This window comes from Hemiscyllium ocellatum, chromosome X (assembly GCF_020745735.1).
Source record: "Hemiscyllium ocellatum isolate sHemOce1 chromosome X, sHemOce1.pat.X.cur, whole genome shotgun sequence".
In the NCBI taxonomy this organism is placed as follows: Eukaryota; Metazoa; Chordata; class Chondrichthyes; order Orectolobiformes; family Hemiscylliidae; genus Hemiscyllium; species Hemiscyllium ocellatum.
The window spans coordinates 8253924-8275997 of record NC_083453.1 but is presented as its reverse complement, the minus strand read 5'-3'; the positions used below and the strand labels follow the sequence as shown (position 1 = coordinate 8275997).

General features: G+C 42.8%; 1 protein-coding gene across 2 annotated transcripts in view; it reads left to right on the top strand.

Annotated features, from left to right (window-relative positions):
* The window catches only part of LOC132805760 (collagen alpha-1(II) chain), an 80617-nt gene that overhangs the window by 38119 nt on the left and 20424 nt on the right, over positions 1 to 22074 (top strand). For both annotated transcript variants that reach the window (XM_060820990.1, XM_060820991.1), the window contains 16 exons: positions 591 to 689; positions 3517 to 3570; positions 4208 to 4306; positions 4517 to 4570; positions 6075 to 6128; positions 6502 to 6555; positions 7271 to 7324; positions 8307 to 8351; positions 11261 to 11359; positions 11452 to 11559; positions 12801 to 12854; positions 14564 to 14617; positions 14851 to 14904; positions 16959 to 17012; positions 18649 to 18756; positions 18862 to 18915. In XM_060820990.1, the coding sequence (XP_060676973.1) occupies positions 591 to 689; positions 3517 to 3570; positions 4208 to 4306; positions 4517 to 4570; positions 6075 to 6128; positions 6502 to 6555; positions 7271 to 7324; positions 8307 to 8351; positions 11261 to 11359; positions 11452 to 11559; positions 12801 to 12854; positions 14564 to 14617; positions 14851 to 14904; positions 16959 to 17012; positions 18649 to 18756; positions 18862 to 18915 (1098 nt within the window). The remainder of the gene's footprint in view (positions 1 to 590; positions 690 to 3516; positions 3571 to 4207; positions 4307 to 4516; positions 4571 to 6074; positions 6129 to 6501; positions 6556 to 7270; positions 7325 to 8306; positions 8352 to 11260; positions 11360 to 11451; positions 11560 to 12800; positions 12855 to 14563; positions 14618 to 14850; positions 14905 to 16958; positions 17013 to 18648; positions 18757 to 18861; positions 18916 to 22074) is intronic.

The following is a 22074-nucleotide window of genomic DNA, read 5'->3' as shown; positions in this document are numbered from 1 at the left end:
TGACCAGTGACCCCACATTCCATGGGCAAACAAGAAAAAGTCCCAAGTGATAATTACTAGTTGGCTTTAAGTGTTTCTCTGATTGAGATTTTATGTCAAAAGGCAAAAACTGGAAAGATGATTGCCAGAGTGCAGAGCACTACTGAAGCTGAAAGAGTTCAGAGAGGTAACTAGGTTAAGAGAGAAGTTCGAGTCAAATGACACCAAATCAGGAGTTTTAAAGCCAAAAGGTTGTTGAAGGAAGGGAAGATTTTAAAAGGACAAAGCAATTTCAATCTCTGGGAGCGAATGAGTTAGGATAGAAGGCAGTAAACTTGAAGTTAATTTCAGCACAGTGGGGATGAGCAGTAGTTTATATGATTGTATACTTGGAGCTGATTAGGATAAGAGCGAGGAGTAATGGCCTTTGTTCTGAAGAGCGGTGATCAGATGGAACAAGACAAGAAAGGCTGCAACATGGAGAGGGAGAGTTTGAAGATCAGAGGAAGAGGAGGATTGTTTATTAGAAGACAGACTTCCTGTGTCTTATCCAATTGATCATTTCAAATGTTAACAACAAACTAATCGTTTCTTTTTGGTTTCCATCACAGGGTGCCCCTGGTGAGCGTGGTGCTCCTGGTGTTCATGGTCCTAAAGGTGCTAATGGAGATCCCGGTCGCCCTGGTGAACCTGGTCTGCCAGGCGCAAGAGTAAGCAAGATTTTTTCAAAAACAATCTCTGTTTATTCAAAGTATACGTACAGCTCCAGATACCTTCTACTCTGTTAATTAGAATGTTCTGAGGAAGCATTTGCCACATTCAAGACATAACATAACATTTACTCATTTGTTTAAAACCTCTTCTTCAAACATACAGTAAAAAGTGAATCACATAACCATCAAATAACTACTTTGTAAACAGAGTAGAGCCTGTCACATCAAGGGCCTAGGTGTGGTGCAGGAATGGAGCTGTGTGTCCAAATCAGGTTCCTGAGCTAAGAAATGTTTAGTTCCACAATGTTTCATATTCCTCAACTTGGATATCCGATGAGGCATTCATGCTGAGTCTGTGGAGCTAACGGTGTGGAAATCTGCCATCCTTGCCTGGGCAGGCCTAAGTATGACACCAACCTATAGACATGTGAATTGGCTTTTACCTGCCCTCTGCACCACAAATGCTGGCCTAGATGGTGATGCCCACATCCCATGAATTAATATAAAAATAAATGAGTCTTCTGGAAGACAACTGCCCTGTCTGCCGTGCCTCTCACACCCTTACAGATTGCACATTAACAATCTCTTCCATCCCATTACTTTGCTGAAATCAAACAATCTCCATTGAACTGTGATGATACCAGCCAATATTACCTGCCCACATGGCATGCCTAAAGTTGGAACAGTATCCTGTGTAAAGAGCTACTGTTAATATGGTACCTATCCTGCATTCAGATTATTCTAAAGCAACTTGAGCAATGCCAGATTGTGTAAATTAGCTGGTGGTAAAGTCCTCTCACTTGCTGTCAAGATTCTGCAATTGTCCCACCTCCAAAGAGCATTACACCTTATTTTGTCACTGAATAGCAAGAGAAGCAGGATGCTTCATTTCAGCTCTGGTGAAGGCATTCAGTTTCTGATCAAAGGACCCAACATCAGGCAGGGGAAGCCCAGGTGTAGTGCCAGGGATAGCCAGCACCTCCCCAGAGGCGCTGCTGAGTACAGAAGAGTTGCTGGCCTCTGGTTTGGGCCCTTAAACCCAGAGGAAGTTCTGTCACTGGCCTATCAAGTGACTGCACAGCACAAGGCATTGTGGGACTGCCCAAAACGAGAGAATGTGGGCAAGGAATCACAGCGGTTCTTTAGCCAGTGGCCAAGATCCCCATCTCCTCCACAAGAATCAACTCATGGCTTGCACTAAAGAGAAACGTTTATACATGGTAATTGTAGCCAATATGTGCAGAACCACTGTGTTTGCTTCATTGATTTAGACAATTGCAGAATCCTTATGTTCTACAGTAGAAGACAAGCTGCAGCATCAGATAGAAAGCGTAACTTGAGGCATTGCACAAGGATTTATTTGGTTAAAACAAAAAATAAAGAACTACAGGTGCTGAAAATCTGTAAGAAAAATACAAATTGCTGGAGAAACTCAGCAGGTCTGGCAGCATCTGTGGAGAGAAAGCAGAGTCAACGTTTGGATCCAGCGACGCTTCTTCAGATTGACTTGGTTCAATTTGGTTCAGTTCATTCAACTTTTCTTGGGTAATCACCATCCTTATAGAATGTTGAAACCTTTTGATGTTTCTAAACCCAGTGGACATTTGCAATAAAAGAGGAACGCTGCACCATTCAAAACATGAAAGTCTTGTAAATATGCTTTTGTACTCCAGACAGTCAAGAAAGGTTCTGTCTAAGTCAAAAATTAAATCAAATATCATAGGTCAAAACTAAGCAACTGCAGCTGAGGACCCCTGTTTATTCAGAGGACATAGGTGTTGCTGGTTAGGTCCAGCATCTATTGCCCATTCATCATTGGACACAGGCAACTAAGAATTAGCCACGTTTTTGTCGGTCTGGAAGTCACATGTAGGCTGGACCAGGAAAGGTTGGCAGATTTCCTTCCCTAAAGGAGTTTGGTGAACCAGATGAACATTTGCAACAATAGGCAATGGTTACATTGTAACCATTAGGGAAACAATTTATTGAAGCCAAGTATCTCCACTTTCTATGTTGGGTATTTTTTTTTATTCCTTTATGGATGAGGGCATCACTGGCCAGGCCAGCATTTATTGCCCATCCCTAATTGCCCAGAGGGCAATTAAGAGTCAACCACACTGCTGTGGGTTTGGAATCACATGGAGGCCAGACAAGGTAAGGATGGCAGTTTCCTTCTGTTAAGGACATTAGTGACCCAGGTGGGTTTTTCCAACAATTGACAATGATTCTAGATATTTATTGAATTCAAATTCCACCATCTGTTGTGGCGGGATTCAAACCCAGGTCTCCAGAACATTTCCTGGGTCTCTGGATTAACGGTCCAGCAATAAAACTGCTAGGCCATTGTCTCCCCGTATCCACAGAATATTAGCCTAAAGCTATGGATTTGAGTCTAGTGATTATCACCATGATGCCATCACCTTCCCTTTAGATAGAACATACCAAATTAAATAGCAATCTTTAATGCGGTCTATTTGATGGACTATGCAAATCAAAATTCCCTTTCAACTGGATGAGTGAAATTTTCATTATGTAGAGTCCTGGAAACTGTTTAAACATATTTAATAGCCCCTAGTTTTTACTGTTGCTGAGTGTACTCCCTTTAAAACAAATAGATCAGTAAACTATTAAAACCAGAACCTCACCTCTATCACCTAACCCCAAAGGGAACTTTGGAAAAGTGTCAAAGACGATAATCACTTCTTAAGCAGTTATCAGTGATTAATGATTACATTCAAAGCAAAAAGCTCCTTATGATGAATGAAGAATGTGGATGTTCTTAACTTGCAGATTTTTGACTCATTTCATTTTGTTTCTTGTTCAGGGTCTTACAGGTCGTCCTGGAGATGCTGGTCCCCAAGGCAAAGTTGGAGCTACTGTAAGTTGAGCCAAAGGTTTCCTGTTTTTACTGTCCTTTCTTTGAATCTGTCCTGGTAGTGCCAGGCTACGGGAACCCAGGCTATCTCCAGAAAGGGGTGGGGGTAAGAAAATGATTGGCCAAGTCACCCTGATTAAATCATAGTCTGTTCTGTGCACATCAACGCACTGACTGTGCTACTCCCTCAACTAAAGGAAGAGATCTGACAATGGAGATTATGCTGCCCTCAGAGGCAGGGGGCATGGGATGGAAAAGGATTCAGATCATCCCACTGGATGCTTGATATGGGTGCCAAGTCATTCAAACCATCTCATTCACCAAGGCAGAGACAAGTGTGAGCCTGGTCCATTATCCTTGTAAAGGAGAGTATGATTGCCAAAGGATTGAGACCATTTTCCTGGGTAAAGGAGTCAGACCTGTTCACACTCCTTCGTAGTGAAGGATACAAGTAACGTGCAGCCACCAAGAAAATCTTCTCGGATGAAACCAAATTCAAAGAATGGTTTCTCTCCTTCTCTCAGGAACCCTTTTTGTTTTTATGATCCAATGGATATTTAACTTTAAGCTAGAGGTAATAAAAATGACCTACTGTATAGAGATGCTGAGTAAAGTTCACGGTTATCTGTTTTGTGTGTAGGGTGCCCCTGGTGAAGATGGCCGCCCTGGCCCACCTGGTCCACAGGGTGCTCGGGGACAGCCTGGCGTGATGGGTTTCCCAGGACCAAAGGGTGCGACTGTAAGTAAACCATGTAGTTTACTCTGATTTCCTTGTGTGTTCTTCTGCAGTACAGGTGATACTGTACTTGCTGTTTTCTGCATGTGTTGTACCATGCTCTGGTCACAGCATTGCTCAAATACACTTACTAATAATTTTAATGGATTTTCCTTGTGACAATAAGGCAAAACTATTTGACCCAACATTGAATATTTTCTTTTTGTTGACTAGGGTGAGGCTGGCAAGGCTGGTGAGAAGGGTCTCATGGGCGCTCCTGGGTTGAGGGTAAGTAACCTGATCTTTTTCTGAATAATTGTAATTCAATAATTGGTAGCTATTGTTTAAAAGACCTGTGTTATACCATAGTCAGCATTGATGTACACCTCAACTGGCCTAAAGCAGCTCGATATGAGATGTTCATCATATAATGTTTTGTTGTATCTGATACAAGATATTGAACACAGTTGGGAATGGCAAGACACACTGTTCATTGCAAAGGACCACTCACAATGGGTTCTAAAGGGCTTGGTGATTAATAAATAGACTGAGTTAGTCTATACTTATTATTGCAATCCGCTTTTCATAGAGAATTAAATAGCAGGATCAGTAAACGTCTAACAGAACCTCATTATAAAATCATCTTCTGACTTTGGTTCCATCTCCTATAGTGTCATAGGACAAACCCAAATGTAGTGGTTTCATTGATCCCAATAAGCATGGAGGTGCAAAAACCTTATTGACAGTGCAATATGATATAAGTTCACATACGCTGTAAGGTATGTATGAACAATATCAAATAACCCAATAAAGCAAAATGCTTCATGCTGCTGTCTATCTATATTACTCCACATACACTGCAGTATATGACAATTTTAAGTGCTCTACATTTAATGTAGTATAGTGTACACATTGCAAGTGTTCCACATTATATATAGTACTGTACAAGTACATTGTTGGCATTCCACATTATAGTTCATAATAAGGAAAGTACAAGAGACCTAAATTGTGCACATCGCAATCTGTACACTATAAATTCTTGTGACTGTTTGAAATTTAGCATTTTTGTGTCTGCGCTGATAAATGCAAGATAACAAGTTTCAGCAACATGTTGGTGTTTTCATCAATGCAAGTCCACCACATTATATATAACACAATATGCCTATACGTGACAAATACTGTCCATTGTTTACAGTGCAGTATATGGACATCATGAGAACATCCAGAACATAATCTAGAATCTAATAAAGCAGAGGATCGTGGTATAGTACTTAGTATTACAATATGATTTGATACAGCATGGAGCAACACAATGCACAGCTTAATGTAAAATATGTGACATACATTGCATACACAGGACAGAACATTCCAGAATACCAGAGAATGTGCAGTATATGTTAAATTACAATCTAGTAATATACAGATATGCCCAGCATGGTATTATATGACATATACATAGCAGTATATGCACAGTATATACTGATGGCACAGTATATAATATATGGATGGTATGATATAGTATAAAGTGATACACAGTATGTATGGTACACTATAATGCCACATGAGTACTCCATAGTAATGATATAGTAATAGAATATTATAGTGACAGGATCGTTTAATATGGTAAGTCACAGTATACTCTATGACCAGTGACTGAGTCGGAATGGCTATTGCACAAGTGCAGCCCCCACAGGGTTAACAGAGAACGGCAAAATCTGTTTGTCTGTTAAGATATTACAACTTTGATTCCATTATTCTACACTGAACACCAACTCTCTTTTCTCCTCCATAGGGTCTGCCTGGCAAAGATGGCGAAACAGGTGCTCAAGGTCCTCCTGGTCCATCAGTGAGTTTGAATATCTTGGATGATCTAACATTTAATTTTTACTTTGTCAGATCAGACTGTTAAATTCGAACTGTTTAATACATTTTAAGAATGTTTATTATCTTTATTGCCATTTCCATGACCCTTCATATTGACAATGCTCCAATTAATGTCAGATTTTAATCTAATTTGTAACACTTTATTAACATCTATTTAAATAACATGATGGATGAATCAAAGACATTTTGAATTGTTACAAGAACTTAGTGGGATCTCTCACATTGTGCTGTTTTCATCAGCACACTTCAAAATGACCTTCGATGCTGACCTGAAAAATATGGTGCATTAACAGCTGAGATGTTTAACCACCTTTGACACTGCTGCTGTTTTACAGGGTCTTGCTGGTGAGAGAGGTGAACAAGGTCCTCCTGGTCCTCCTGGCTTCCAGGTTTGTAAGACAAAACCTTTACAATCTTACTAAAACAAGCTTCTGTAATGCAGACTGACTTTGTTTTAAATTTTTGGTGCATTATTAGTAAAGTGGTTCATTTAGCTCGGGATTAACATAGAACACTGCAGCACAGTAACAGGCCCTTCAGCCCACCATGTCTGTGCTGACCATAATGCCATTCTCAACTAATCCCATCTGCTTTCTCATGGTCTGTACCCCACCCCCATGTCATTGCAAGCGTGCTTCATCTTTAAGGGGGTTAATCTTTAAGGACTCCATGTATTTATATGATGTTACAACTCTGTCAGATAAAGTGTGGGTCTGTACCATTTAGTTGGTTTGCTATAATGACTGTTTCATAACTTGGAATGTGTTTTACTGTTTTAGATAAATTAATCTGCAGAGCTAAACAATCCCCAATGAGCAACTGACTATTAGATCATCATCATTAACATGACAGGGATCATTCCTGTTATTTTTAAATTCTAAATCTTTTCATATTAAAGCAGCTTACTTCTGTTACACACCTAAAGCATTTGATGCTTGATATTGTGCTAATTTATTAGAATTGTCACTCACTTATAAACCTGTTGAATTTATTCAACAAAGCCTCTAGTTAACATCAATCTACTCCACACAGATTCTGTTGCTTCTTGTTCTCGAGTTCCATATTTCATTTTATGTTAATCACATTGTTTCGCTGCTATTGCAGGGTCTGCCTGGTCCTCCAGGTCCTCCAGGTGAAGGTGGCAAGCCAGGTGACCAGGTAAGTAATTCATTAATCACAGGCAACACGTCCTTTCATGCTAAAGTTGTTCAGTTTTCAACACTTCATATTAAATTAAAGTCACATGTATCTGGCACAATGTGAAGGGGCAAGACCTGCAGGGTCGGACACCAGTGTGGTATGAAAGAACAGTCAAAGTAAACAACCTGAGTATTATGACATGTCCAAACATGTCTATGTTTTAGACAGAGAAATATTTTTGAAATGCAGTACCTGTTATGTAGGTTCTGATTGGGGGCACCAAATTTGGCCTTTATTGACAGACTACAGGAAGAAAGGAAGTCTGGAGTGAGGTGAGGTGTTCCACAGTTTGGGGTCTCAAACAGATGTACATTTGACCTTATACACAGTCTAATTGACGATCAGTTTGACACCTTTCCTTTTCAAGGGAAGAGAAAATCAGCCAAGCAATAAAACAGGTTGTCAAGTCTGATCATCTGGTTTTCAATCCACTGTAAAAGTTTAAAGGATCGTAAATTAATCAAAGTAAGAGACTGAATACAGTTACAATACAGGGAGGAGGAGGAGAGTGAGCAATGACATGTTTGGAGATTATAAGGAACAGCAAAAGAATATTCAGAGAGACAATTCCCAGTCTCAATAAAATAGAGGTAATAAAGTTTTGAACAGTGCATGAGCATTAGAGGCCAGGGAGAAACAGATAAGTTACTTCTTGTATCCTGTTCTGGAGTGGAATAGAGCTATTTATTAGAGCTTCCACATGTAGTGTCTGTGGCGAAAGAGAAATTTAACTTGCTGTAAGCTAATTGCATTGGTCCTTATCTTAGGGGAACTGTATTGGTGATGAACAAAGAGCTGCAAAAGGAATACAGTTGAAATAGTGCTGGATAGACTTACACAGGCTGCTGTAGTGTGGAAATGGCTGGATTTCTCCACTTCTCTATGCAGTGTCATGTCTGTGCAATCTTTCACTGACTGGTGCTTTCTTCTTCTCGAACAGGGTGTTCCAGGTGAGGCTGGTGCCGCAGGCCCGACAGGTCCACGAGTAAGTAATCAGATAAATGGAGTATAAATCTAAACTTGTTCATGAATAACAAAAGTTTTCCATTGAAAATTCAACCACCTTTCAGATTGCCAGTATTTACTTTGAACACCGTACAGTCACACAGCCATAAATGATACAGACACATATGCCTATAAAGTAACAGAAAACTATCCTGTCAGGTCCCCCTGCAATGTAACAGACACCAATAGTAGAACAGATTCCATACTGTTGCAGGCAAATATCCTGTTGCGTAGCCCTATACAGTTACAGACTTCTGTCATTTTTACAAACTTCTTATCACTATTGTATAACACATCATTATCATACACACTGTATACATCCCCTTGCTGTTGCATATCTCTCTTGCTATATAACCTTCAGAATTTCCATATCCTCTGCTGTTCTATATCTCTGTTAATATATAACCTTCAGAATTTCTGTATCCCCCTGCTGTTCCATATCCCACTGCCTATTATATAACCCTCAGAATTTCCAAATTCCTCTGCTGTTTCATGTCCCTCTGCTGATTCATAACCATCAGATTTCCATATTCCTCTGCTGTTACATAAACCTTGGAATTTCTATATCCTGCTGCTGTTCCATATGTTTTTGCTGTTAGACACCCCTATAATTTAGTATTTATATCACTTTTGTACAGTTACACACCCCTACGTTACAGATCCCTATATGTGATATATAGAAATGCCTATATGATCAGAGACTCCCTATCATGTTACACATGACTATTTTTATACGAAGTGTAATTCATTTGTGTGTGCTGAAAGCACCATATATTCACACATTTTGCAGGCAAAAGGAATTTGTCAGTACATTGCAGCTTTTTCACTGAGGAAGGACCTGTGGAGACTGCCAGGTCCTTCTGCATTCTGCATGGCAATGCCCTGATTAATCAGATCAACCTGCTTGGTCTGTAGTTGAATCAGCTAACTTGGATTAACAGTTAACACTTCCTGCTATATCTCCATGTTGAGCATTGTCCAACCTATTTAGTATCCTGTTCTCATGTTATTGCCTTCCTAAGTTTGGTATCTTGTGACCCAGTTCTGATGAGTGCAGCATTAAAAGCTTTGACTTTGTGTCTCTCTTTAGCAATGTTCAGTTATGTGTCCCCTTTCTGCAATCCCTACTCTGTTACATACCCCTATAATGTTCCAGGCACTGAAGTTGTTGCAAACCCTGATGCTGTTGCAGTTCCCTACACCATTACAGACCCCTGTTGTATTATGACTGATCATGCAGTCTCAGTATCCCACTCCTGCTTTCTCTCCATACCCCTTGACCTCTTTAGTGACAAAGGTCATGTCCAGCTCCCTCTTAAATATATCGAACAAACTGGCCCCAACAGCTTTCTGTGAGAAAGAATTCCATAGCTTCCCAACTCTCTGAGTGGAGGAATTCTTCCTCACTCTAGTCCTGAATGGCTTACCCCTTATTCTTAGATTGTGACCCTTAGTTCTGGACTTTCCCAACATTGGGAACATTCTTCCTGTGTCTAGCTTGTCCAGTCCCATCAGGATTTTATATGTTTCTATGAGACCCCCACTCAGTTTTCTACATCCTAGCGAGTACAAGCCCAGTCTATCCAGTCTTTCCTCATCTGTCAGTCCTGCCATCCCAGGAATCAGTCTGGTGAACCTTCCCTGGACTCCCTCAATAGCAAAAATGCTATCATTCTATTATACTATTACAGCCCTCTGTACATCGACATTTTAAGGTACTGCTACCAGGCCTATATCTCTACATATCACTTTACAGTAATGCACTCTAAGCTGTTACCCTTCCAATACTGTCAAATATTATTATCCCATTAGCAATTCCACTCCTTCATCCATAAATTTACATAGCAGTATAGTCCTACACATCCCAATCCACAGCCATGCTGTTACAAAACTCTTAATATTTCCTACAGAAGTAAAACATTGCCAATAGTGGATCTCTGAAATTAAAAAAAAACAGAAATTGCTCAGCAGGTCTGGCAGTATCTGTGAGAGGAACAGAGTCCACATTTCAGGTTGATGATCTTTCATCAGAACCCAAGCCTCCAAGCAGATAAGCGATAAAAATGTAGACATTTGGAGTAAGCTGTTTGGCCCTTTCAGGCAAAAGTGAGTACTGCAGATGCTGGAAACCGGTATTTGGTTTTCCGGCATTCGGCCCTTTCAGGCTGCTGTACCATTCAATCTGATCATGGCTGATCCTCTATCTCAATGCCATAATCCTGCTTTCTCCCCCTACCCTGTCATTGCTTTAAGGCCTAAACATTTATCTTTCTGTTTCCTGAATAGTGCCATGGCCTCTACACCCTTCTATGGTAGAAAATTCCACAGGTTCACGATCTTTTGAGTGAAGAAATCTTTCTTCGTCTCAGTATTACATGGCCTAACATGTATCCTGGGCTGTGTCCCCTGGTTCTAGACTCCTCTCTCCAACATTTGATCACCTACATTTGATCTGTCCAGCCCTGTTAGAATTTTATACGTTTCAATCAGGTCCCCTCTCATCCTTCGAAACTCCAGTAAGTACAGATCCAATCAAACCAATCTCTTCTCATGGGGCAGTCCTGCCATCCCCAGTGTCAGCCTAGTGAAACTTCACTGCACTTCCTCTCTGGCAAGTATATCCTGTCTTAGGTAGGGAGTTCAAACACTGAATGACATATTCTCAACAAGTCCCACTTATATACCAATATAGACATTGCCCCTATTCTATTGGACACTCTATCTTATTACACTTCCATTAATTTTGCAAAGACAGAATGTAATTTAACCTATTATCCATATACACTTCATATCTGCTTTATTTGCTGATGTGCCTATGTAAATATCCCAGTGATGTGGCAATGACAGGGGTTTTGATCCCACAAGTGACATGGATCTCATTATCCTCAGGGTGAACGAGGTTTCCCAGGTGAACGTGGATCTCCAGGCTCTCAGGGACTCCAGGGTCCACGTGGTCTCCCAGGTACTCCTGGTGCTGATGGTCCTAAGGTAGGATTCTCCCTTTACTCGTACAAACGTGATCCTTACGTAAACGTTGTGAAACATGTATCTCTGATGTGAGCCTTTGCTTCATTTTGCAGGGTGCAGCTGGTGCTCCCGGCCCCAATGGTGCTCAAGGTCCTCCCGGTCTCCAGGGTATGCCAGGCGAGAGAGGTGCCGCTGGAATTCCCGGTCCAAAAGGCGACAGAGTAAGGTTTCTCTTTTGTCCCTTCCCATTTCTAAATTCTAGCCAATTGTAGAAGATTAATAATCCACAAGGATGTCTTGTGGCACAGTGGTAGCATCTGTGATCAAATCCCAATTTTGGACTTGAGGACCATTGAAGCTGTGTCATAACGCAGCCCAAACAGGTTGATGATCAATCTGTAAATCCTACTGATAAACCGATGGCAGGCAGTAAGAGCAGGAGAGTTTCCTGGTCAGCCAGAACCATGTGGGAACTGCAGCATAACAACCTCTCCACGTTACACACAGGTTCTTGCCATGGGCAAGCACTTGCTCTGAGGAGTTACCACAAACACACAACAGTCACCATTTACTGTGAGCAAGCCTGTCAGATTTAGCACTATCTGCAATTGTCACTGTTAGTACAGTTTTTATTATTTTAAGCTTGAGCTACCCCATCTTTTCTGCAGGAAAGATAAAATTCTCAGGTAAGCTGGCTGAGGGTTCCATGATTAAGGAAAGAGCTAACCAAACCGATTTGGCAAATTGCTCAGTATGGAACACAAATTCAAAGTTAGGAAGTTAAGCTGAAAAAGTTCAGCAGAACTTTTTCATTCAAAAGATAATGTTATCAGAGAAGATAGGCAACTGGATGTGTCGTATGAAAGAATGTTGGTTTTGTGGGTATCACTGGCTGGATCAGCATTTATAGCCCATCCCTAGTTGCCCTTGAGAAGATGATGGTAAGCTACCTACTTGAACCGCTGCACTCCCACAATCATAGACCCACAATGCCCTTAGGGAGGGGATTCCAGGATTTTGCCCCAGCAACAGTGAAGGAAAGGTGACATATTTTCAAGGCAGGATAGTGAGTGGCTTGATGGGGAACTTCTTGCCTTTGTCCTTCTAGATGGGAGTGGCTAAGCATTTAGAAGGTGCTGCCTAAGAAGTCTTCGTGAATTAAGAAGGCAACAAGTAGTTAAGGTTGATGAGCTATTAAGCTCAGCATTTCTTGGATCTAATGGCCTTTTCCTGTATCTAAGGTTTCTTCTATTTTTGATCCCTTGTTGAACATAAATCATGCATGAAAGAGGATAGATCAAAATTCTTCTCTAATTCACAGAAAAATTAAGAGAATAAGTCAGTCATTATCCACGTGATGTCATTTGTGTCAGGTTTTGAGGAGAGATAAAGCAACTGACATGTCTCAGATTCTCTGGAAGATACAGGACTAATTTTTCTCCCCTTCTCATTTATCTCTTAGGGTGATAATGGTGAGAAAGGACCTGAGGGCGCTCCTGGCAAAGATGGCGGACGAGTAAGTGAAATGCTGCCCACTCGGGCTTTCCATAATCAAGTTTCCGATTTGCCTGTTTACACATGGGCTGCTAATAGGAGTTAGTTAGTCAGCAACATGCTGCAGACATTGTAAGTTCAAGAGCACTTAACTTGTATTTACAACCTGGATCTGATTGTGCTGATGTGCAAAATCATGTGAGGACTCTGGAAGAAGTAGCCCACAAGTTGATAATCCATCGATGTAGCTACCTACCTGTCTACATATAATAACAAGTTTGCAATGAGTGTGTCGTCACACTGTCCAGTTTAATACATGCAAAGTCTGTGTTACAGTTGCATCTAATTAGCTATCGTCAATAGTTTACGTCACAACAATTCATCACAGATGAACACAAGGTTTCAGACAATAAAATAGTATCTTGCAACTGTCAATATATAGAGAAACAATTACTCGCTAATAGATGCCCAGTTATTAACTAACACACATGCACATTTGCTCAATTAAAATCCCTTGCTTCGAGTGAAGCAATAGTCTGATGACAGAACTGTGTTGCTATGACTATATAGAGCCTTGGTGAGACCACACTTTGAGTATTTTATACGTTTTTGGTCTCCATAACCTACCGAAAAATATACTTGTCAAGGAGGGAGTGCAATGAAAGTTCACTAAATGGATTTCTGGTATGGTGGGATTGCCCTGCGAGGGAAGATTCAATGGATTGAGCCTGTATTCTCTGGAATTTAGAAGGACAAGAGGCAATTTCATTGAATATTATAACATAACTCCACCGGGTGGATTCAGTATGAATGTTTTCCCCCGGGCTGGAGAGGATCGAGAACCAGGGACACAGTCTCAGAATAAGGGGGAAGCCATTTGGGATGGAAATGAGGAAGCATTCCTTCATTCAGAGTATGCTGAATCTTTGGAATTCTGTATTGCAGATGGCTGGTCTTTAGCTGGTGTCTTATAGATGGTTGTAGGGCTTGGGGTGGGGACAGAATAGGTGGAAGTCACCATTGTGCTTCAGCCCAATCTCTACACATGGACATTTCCCAGTGGGTAATGATCAGGAGCAGAAACCCTGCATAAACTCACCAATCCCACAAACCAAAGTTACTGGTGTCACTTGTAATGCCCTTTCTTTCCAAAGAGTGGGAATAGAAGTTGTTCCTCGTGGGTAAGCATCAAGCTAACAGTTGAGGTGACAGAATGCCTTCAGATATTCGTGGCTGTAATGGCACAAATGGATGGAATAGCTCTACTGTTGTAACTGACATTACAAAGCAAACAGCAAACAAAGGAATTTCTTACCACCATGTTTGTTGCAGTGAGATATCACTGCAGTTTTAGATTAGGTTAGATTACCTACAGTGTGGAAACAGGCCCTTCGGCCCAACAAGTCCACACCGACCTGCCGAAGCGTAACCCACCCAGACCCATTCCCCTACATTTACCCTTTCACCTAACTTGTCCATCTGTTACGTATATCTCTGAAATAGGTGGTAAAATACTCCTTTTTAACATTTCTCAGAAATCAGATTCTGATTATTGTAAAGTTGGCTGTATTTGAATAGCTTTCTTTTCCGGGCTCTCCAGTAACAGTACCATTGACTTAGTGATGCTCCTGTAAGCAATGCAGCCAGTGACAGTGCACATGTGAGTCAGTGCCCACTGCAGCCTCAACTTGAGATTGTATCTGACATGAGGTCTTTCTCTTTCTATTCTAGGGTTTAACTGGTCCAATTGGTCCCCCTGGCCCAGCTGGTCCCAACGGAGAGAAGGTAAAGAGGATGATGAGGTTTATATTTGTGTAAAATATAGAGAACATTTTGGATAATTGATAAAAATGAAAGCATATTAACAACGAGATTAGCCTGATTGGTACAGGAGGTGCATCTCATTTTAGGAAATAAATATATTTGGTGAAATGTCTTGGAGATTAAAATCTCAGCACTTCCTTACTGTAGCTGGTCCGTGTATCTCAGTAACTCCTTTTCTCTTGTCTCTCCTTTAGGGTGAAGCAGGTCCTCGTGGGCCGACAGGTGCTGCTGGAGCTCGCGGTGCCCCTGTAAGTGGGATCAGTTGAATTCTTGAGTTTCTGTTAAAACTAGAAGAAAATGCAAATCCAAACCTAGCTATACGGCTGGGTTTACCAGAACTCAATCTGAGCAGTTAAGATGGCCAAACATAACTTGTTGAGCATCTACTCGCTCTGATAAAGTTCTGTGCTGCAGGTTGAACATTAATAGTTCGTGAGTTGGTGACAAGGGAGCCAGATGCTTCTGGTTCGAAGTCAACCTGGATTTGGACAAATAGCCTGGATTGATTACGATGAGCTGATCCGGGAGATTGAGCAAAGTGGTGCAACTTGACAGCTCACTCTCAGGTTGACCAGAGCAAGACTGCAATGTGATTGGATCACACTTGAACTGGGGCAACTGGAATAGTGGACATTCTATAACAATCTGCCCTTTGGATTCAAAAGTCTATTGTTGTATTGCCCACTCAATACAGGAACTTGTATTACAGCAACATCTAACGAACCCCCAGGGAGAAATTGACTCCAGTAGTTTGTATCAGTAGAGTCTAGCCAGTATCTGAGACATTTGAGACATGGCCATTGCGAATGTTTTTGTAGCTATTGACATATATTCTTTAACATTATTGTTTATAATTTCTCAGAAATGAAATACATTATGCTTCAGATTACATCAACAATCTATAAAAAAGCTTAGGGCCTTCATTCCTGATTTGCCCAAAACATTGATTTTCCTGCTCCTCAGATGCTGCCTGACTTGCTGCGCTTTTCCAGCACCACTCTAATCCAGACTCTGATTTCCAGCATCTGCAGTCCTCACTTTTGCCTATAAAAACACTTAGCTATGTACTCACTTGTAATTAACAGTGCAGTTATGATGCCTATGTAAACCAGTCATGTTGTAATTACACCCTTCCTTCCACTGTGACACAAACTCTGGTGAACATATTTAATCAAAGCATGACCAAGAAGCATAAACTGTTTCCCTGGCAATTATAGACAGCAGAATTTATGTCAAGAATATATGTCTTTAAAACATGAGCTAACTGCCATTTCCTTCACCTGTTGAAGACTCCTGTAATGCACAATGCCACAGGAGATTGACTAGTTTACAATGAAATTTGTTTGGTAGTAACTACAGAGTATTTCAACCTGGGCTTACCTAGTTGTCTCATCTGTGATGCTATTTGGGATTTCTCAGTTCTTGCAGGTGTGAAAATGTCAGTTACTCAATTCAATTGATGCAAGTAGAAACAGGCCTCATAGAAAATCTGGAGGTATATGTGTATCAATCAATGAAGGGGGCAGGGCAGATTGAAAAAGTGATAAATAAGGGAGGAGCAAATCACTGCTGAAGCTGGAATCTGTACTGAAAACAGTAAGGGAAAAGGGATCCTGAGCTTTTAAACAGAGGCACAGAATACAAAAGCAAGCATGTTATTGTGAACCTTCATAAACATTGCTCCAGCCTTCGTGGTGGCCAGTTCCAGTATCGCACTTTAGGAATAGTGGAAGGCTTGAGAGAAAATGAAGAAAGATTCATGAGAATGGTTTGAAAGGTGAGGAATTTCAGTTATGAAGATAAATTGGAGAAGCTGGGACAAAGGATTTGAGGGGATTTGATATGAGGTGTTCAAAATCGTGAGGGATCTGGACAGAGTAGATCAGGAGAAATTGTTTTCATTGGTGGAAGGATTGAGAGTAAAAGTGCACAGATTGAAGGTGGTTGACAAAAGAAGCAATAGTGACATGAGAAAAAAACATTCTCATGCAGTGAGTGGCTAGTTTCCAGAATGTGCTGCCTGAGTGTGTGGTGGAAACTGGTTCAATTAAGGCTTTCAGAAGAATCATCGGAAGTGAGATAACTGTGGTAGAAGGACGGAGAAGTGGGGCTCGCTGCATAGCTCTTGCAGAAGGGATGCATGGACAAGACCAGCCAACTGGCTTCCTTGTGTGCTGTATTTCTTATTTGGTGGAATATGAGGAATAATGCTTTGATATGTGACACCCCCACCCCAACATTGTCAGTTTATTCAGTGCTGCCACTGATGTCTGTGTGTAACCTTGCCATCTTTGTGTTTCAGGGTGAGCGTGGTGAGACAGGTCCTCCTGGCCCTGCTGGCTTTGCTGGTCCTCCTGTAAGTATTGACTTCAGAAAGTAACAGTCACAGTAAATTCAAGATGCACACAAGCTAGTCAAGTTCTACCCAGCAAAGGTGAATGGTTCTACGTAACAGGACTTTCTTTGCACAAGTTAATCCAAGCATTGTTCTATTCAGACTAGTGGCCACTGATCTGGTCAACAAGCTCCCCTCAGAAACCACCAATCCCATTGTCTCATCAGTGCTCCTCTGCCACTGGGAGATATAAGCCTACCTCAACAGCCGAGGTGATCGAGGTGGTGGTATAATAGTTATATTGCTGCGTTAGCATTTCAGAGTGACAGGCTAATGTTCTGGAGCATGGGTTTGAATCCCATTACAGCAGATAGTGAAGTTTGAATTTGATTTTTTTTGGAATTAAAATCTAATGGTGACCACATAATCATTATCATAAATACCCATCTGATTCACTAAAGTCCTTCAAGAGAAGAAAATCCGCCATCCTTACCTAAGTGACTCGACTGACAGCAATGTGGCTGACTCTTAACTGTCCACTGAAGTGGCTGAGCAAGCCACTCAGTTCAAAGGCAACTCGAAATGGGCAAATGCTTGAAATGCTGGCCTTGCCAGTAACACCCACATCTCATGAAGGAATGAGAAAAATGGATCCCATCTGTCTCAGCAGCTGAAAGGTAGACTTACTTGTCTAAGATCTCCTGCAGCCTGGATGCCTCCCATCCAGATCCTCTTTCAGGATCAGTCCCCTGGCTGTTGAAGAGTAGATTCCCAATGCAGGAAGGTGAATATTTGATGATGCATTTGTTTTTTATTTCTTCCTAGCAACTAGAGATGGTGGGTCTGCCCAGAGTCTTTGCTCTGACTGATAAAGGATACAATATTTTCTGCCTCATGGGATCATCCATCTCCTACAGCCCCTAGGATGATGGAAGCCCAATCGCCCTCTCGGATCCCTGCCTTGCCTGTTGAGGATCATGATCTCCCTGATGTCCAGATCTCAATCCAGGGTCCCTATGGCTGATGAGGGTCAGGAACTACCCCAATAGGTGGCTAGGTCTCCCTCTGGGCTTCATGCTCTGGTTGGTGACAACATTATCCTTCTGGGAACCACCTAGTCAATGAGTGATAGTCTTCTACCCCAACCAACATGCCAGTTAACGGAGGCAAGATCTCTCTCTCTCTAAGGTTTAATTTCCAGACTCATGCAGGAGAAAACTCCTTCTGAAACTAGGGGGTCACTGTTAAAATTCTTTCTCACAGAGGGTCAGGAGTCTTTGGAGTGAAAACAGAGTCCTTGGATATTTTTAAGCCAGAGGAAGATAGATTCCTGATAAGCAAGAGAGTGGAAGGTTATCTGGGTTTAGGAAGGAATGCGAAGGAATCAAATCAACCATGATCTTGTTGAGTGGTGGAGCAGGCTGCAGGAGCTGAATGGCCTATTCCTCCTAGTCTGTCTGTATGTATGTCATCGCTGCCCTCGCTGGTGGAGGCCAGTTCTTGTCTTGGTCAACTGTCTTGGCTGATGAAGGCAAGATCTTGTCCTAGCCTGCTGCTTGTTGTCTTTTGAGTTTGCTAAGGTTGCATTTTCCCAGTGGTAGGACTCTACAGTGTACTGAATGCTGACAAGAACACTCCTGCACCTCCTTTCCTCTAGGGTTCAGATGGTCAGGCTGGTCCCAAGGGCGAACCTGGTGAGGCTGGACAAAAAGGTGATGCTGGTGCTCCTGGTCCTCAAGGTCCATCAGGTGCTCCCGGTCCACAGGTAAGACACAAATACATTATGAATAGTTCTGTAAATGCAGTGGATTTCACTAACAGAGACATTATGTTGACATAGATTCACAGAGAGATCCCTTTCTCTTTTCAGGGTCCAACAGGTGTTACTGGGCCGAAAGGAGCTCGTGGTGCCCAGGGTCCCCCTGTGAGTATGGTTTATTCATCTAAAGTTTTGAAACAAAATGTTCCCCTTGATAGCTAACATGCTTTAAGACTGTTGCATTAAGCTCAGGTGAGGAATTCTCGTCCTCTGTTTGCAAGTGTTTTTCAGGCATTAGCTTACAGTGACTGCCTTGTCCTGAAAACGTGTGCAGCTTATTTGATATCCAAACATTAGTCCAGAGTTTATGTACAGGGATCTCTTCATCACCCAATTGGATTCTGCAGATGGGATCCAGAAGCCAGCTAGCTGGAGTCAGAAACTGGTTGCTCTATGCTAGGGATGGTTAGGAACCTGACACTGGGAGCCAGAAGCCAGTTGGAATCTAGCAGCCTGCAAGGGGGACTGCTGGGAACATAATCTAGTAGCCCCTCCACTAATTGGGAGGTGAAAATCTGGAGTTTGGGATCCGGAGTCTCAAAGCCTGAATCCAGGAGATTTCAACCAAAGAAGCCAGGAGCCAAGAGCTGACAACTGGAATCTGGGGACAAGTAGCTGGAAATGCTGAAAAACAGGATCTAACTTTGGAATTTAGAACAAAGGAGCTCCTGGAATGTGAGCGAATGTGACCAATTGCAAGGTGGAGGCTGCAAAACAGTTGAGAATCAGAAACAAGGCTCTTCAACTTGTAAAAACCTTTAGCTAGTTATTGGTTTTGCCTCTTTAAACATAGTTGTCCAGCAGCATTCACCAATAGTGCAGAGCAGCTGTGTGTGTGTGGAGCTGCGAGACTTAAATATGTTGAAATGGTATTTGGACTCTCTGCACCCACATTGAAGTGCACCACATTCAGTCTAAACTTTTGTCCTTTTCCCATTATTTTAATGTTCACCAGGTTATTCTAAATGACACAAGACATTTTCGAACTGTTTCTGACATCAATCGGTGACAGATATCATGAAAATCCAGTTGGCATTGCATTCAGTATTTTCACTGACTCTACCTGCTTTCCATCTCCCACTGACAGCCTGTGGACACTCCTCATCCCTCCACACATTACTGACTATCCACCCATTTAATCCCCTCCCACAGCCCCATATAAACACATCCCCCATCACTGACCCTCCCCACCCATTTAATCCCCCTCGCACATCCCCATATAAACACATCATCCATCACTGACCCTCCCCACCCATTTAATCCCCCTCCCACAGCCCCATTTAAACACATCCCCCATCACTGACCCTCCCCACCCATTTAATCCCCCTCCCACAGCCCCATATAAACACACACCCCATGACTGACCCTCTCCACGCATTTAATCCTCCTCCCACAGCCCCATATAAACACATACCCCATCACTGACCCTCCCCACCCATTTAATCCCCCTCCCACAGCCCCATATAAACACACACCCCATCACTGACCCTCCCCACCCATTTAATCCCCCTCCCACAGCCCCATATAAACACATCCCCCATCACTGACCATTCCCACCCATTTAATCCCCCTCCCACAGCCCCATATAAACACATCCCCCATCACTGACCATTCCCACCCATTTAATCCCCCTCCCACAGCCCCATATAAACATGTCCCCCATCACTGACCCACCCCACCCATTTAATCCCCCTCCCACAGCCCCATATAAACACATACCCCAACACTGACCCTCCCCACGCATTTAACCACCCTCCCACAGCCCCTATAAACACACACCCCATCACTGACCCTCCCCACCCATTTAATCCCGTCCCACAGCCCTATATAAACACATTCCCCATCACTAACCCTCCACACCCATTTAATACCCCTCCCACAGCCCCATATAAACACACACCCCATCACTGACCCTCTCCACGCATTTAATCCTCCTCCCACAGCCCCATATAAACACACACCCCATCACTGACCTAACCCACCCATTTAATCCCTCTCCCACATCCCCATATAAACACATCCCCCATCACTGACCCTCCCCACCCATTTAATCCCCCTCCCACAGCCCCATATAAACACATCATCCATTACTGACCCTCCCCACCCATTTAATCCTCCTCCCACAGCCCCATATAAACATATCCCCCATCACTGACTCTATCCACCCATTTAATCCCCTCCCACAGCCCCATATAAACACACACCCCATCACTGACCCTCCCCACCCATTTAATCCCCCTCCCACAGCCCCATATAAACACATACCCCATCACTGACCCTCCCCACCCATTTAATCCCCTCCCACATCCCCATATAAACACACACCCCATCACTGATCCTCCCCACCCATTTAGTCCCCCTCCCACAGCCCCATATAAACACATCCTCATCACTGACCCTCCCCACCCATTTAATCCCCTCCCACATCCCCATATAAACACACACCCCATCACTGACCCTCTCCACCCATTTAATCCACCTCCCACAGCCCCATATAAACACATCCTCATCACTGACCCTCCCCACCCATTTAATCCCCTCCCACAGCCCCATATAAACACATACCCCATCACTGACCCTCCCCACCCATTTAATGCCCCTCCCACAGCCCCGTATAAACATGTCCCCCATCACTGACCCTCCCCATCCATTTCGTCCCCCTCCCACAGCCCCATATAAACACACACCCCATCACTGACCCTCCCCACCCATTTAATCCCCTCCCACAACCCCATATAAACACATCCCCATCACTGACCCTCCCCATCCATTTAATCCCCCTCCCACAGCCCCATATAAACACACACCCCATCACTGACCCTCCCCACCCATTTAATCCCCTCCCATAGCCCCATATAAACACATCCTCATCACTGACCTCCCCATCCATTTAATCCCCCTCCCACACCCCCATCACTGACCCTCCCCACCCATTTAATCCCCTCCCACAGCCCCATATAAACACACACCCCATCACTGACTCTATCCACCCATTTAATGCCCCTCCCACAGCCCCGTATAAACATGTCCCCCATCACTGACCCTCCCCATCCATTTAATCCCCCTCCCATAGCCCTGTGTCCTCTCCCCCTATCATTGGCTTTGCTCAATCATGAAATCCCAAATTAGAACCCATGTACCCTCTGCCTATTGTGGGTGCTATTGCATGCATCTAAGGTCATCCCCTCTCCTGGCCCACATCACACTGGAGTATCATGTTGATAATCTCAGTCCATGCCAATCCCATTGATTTCAAACTGGTTT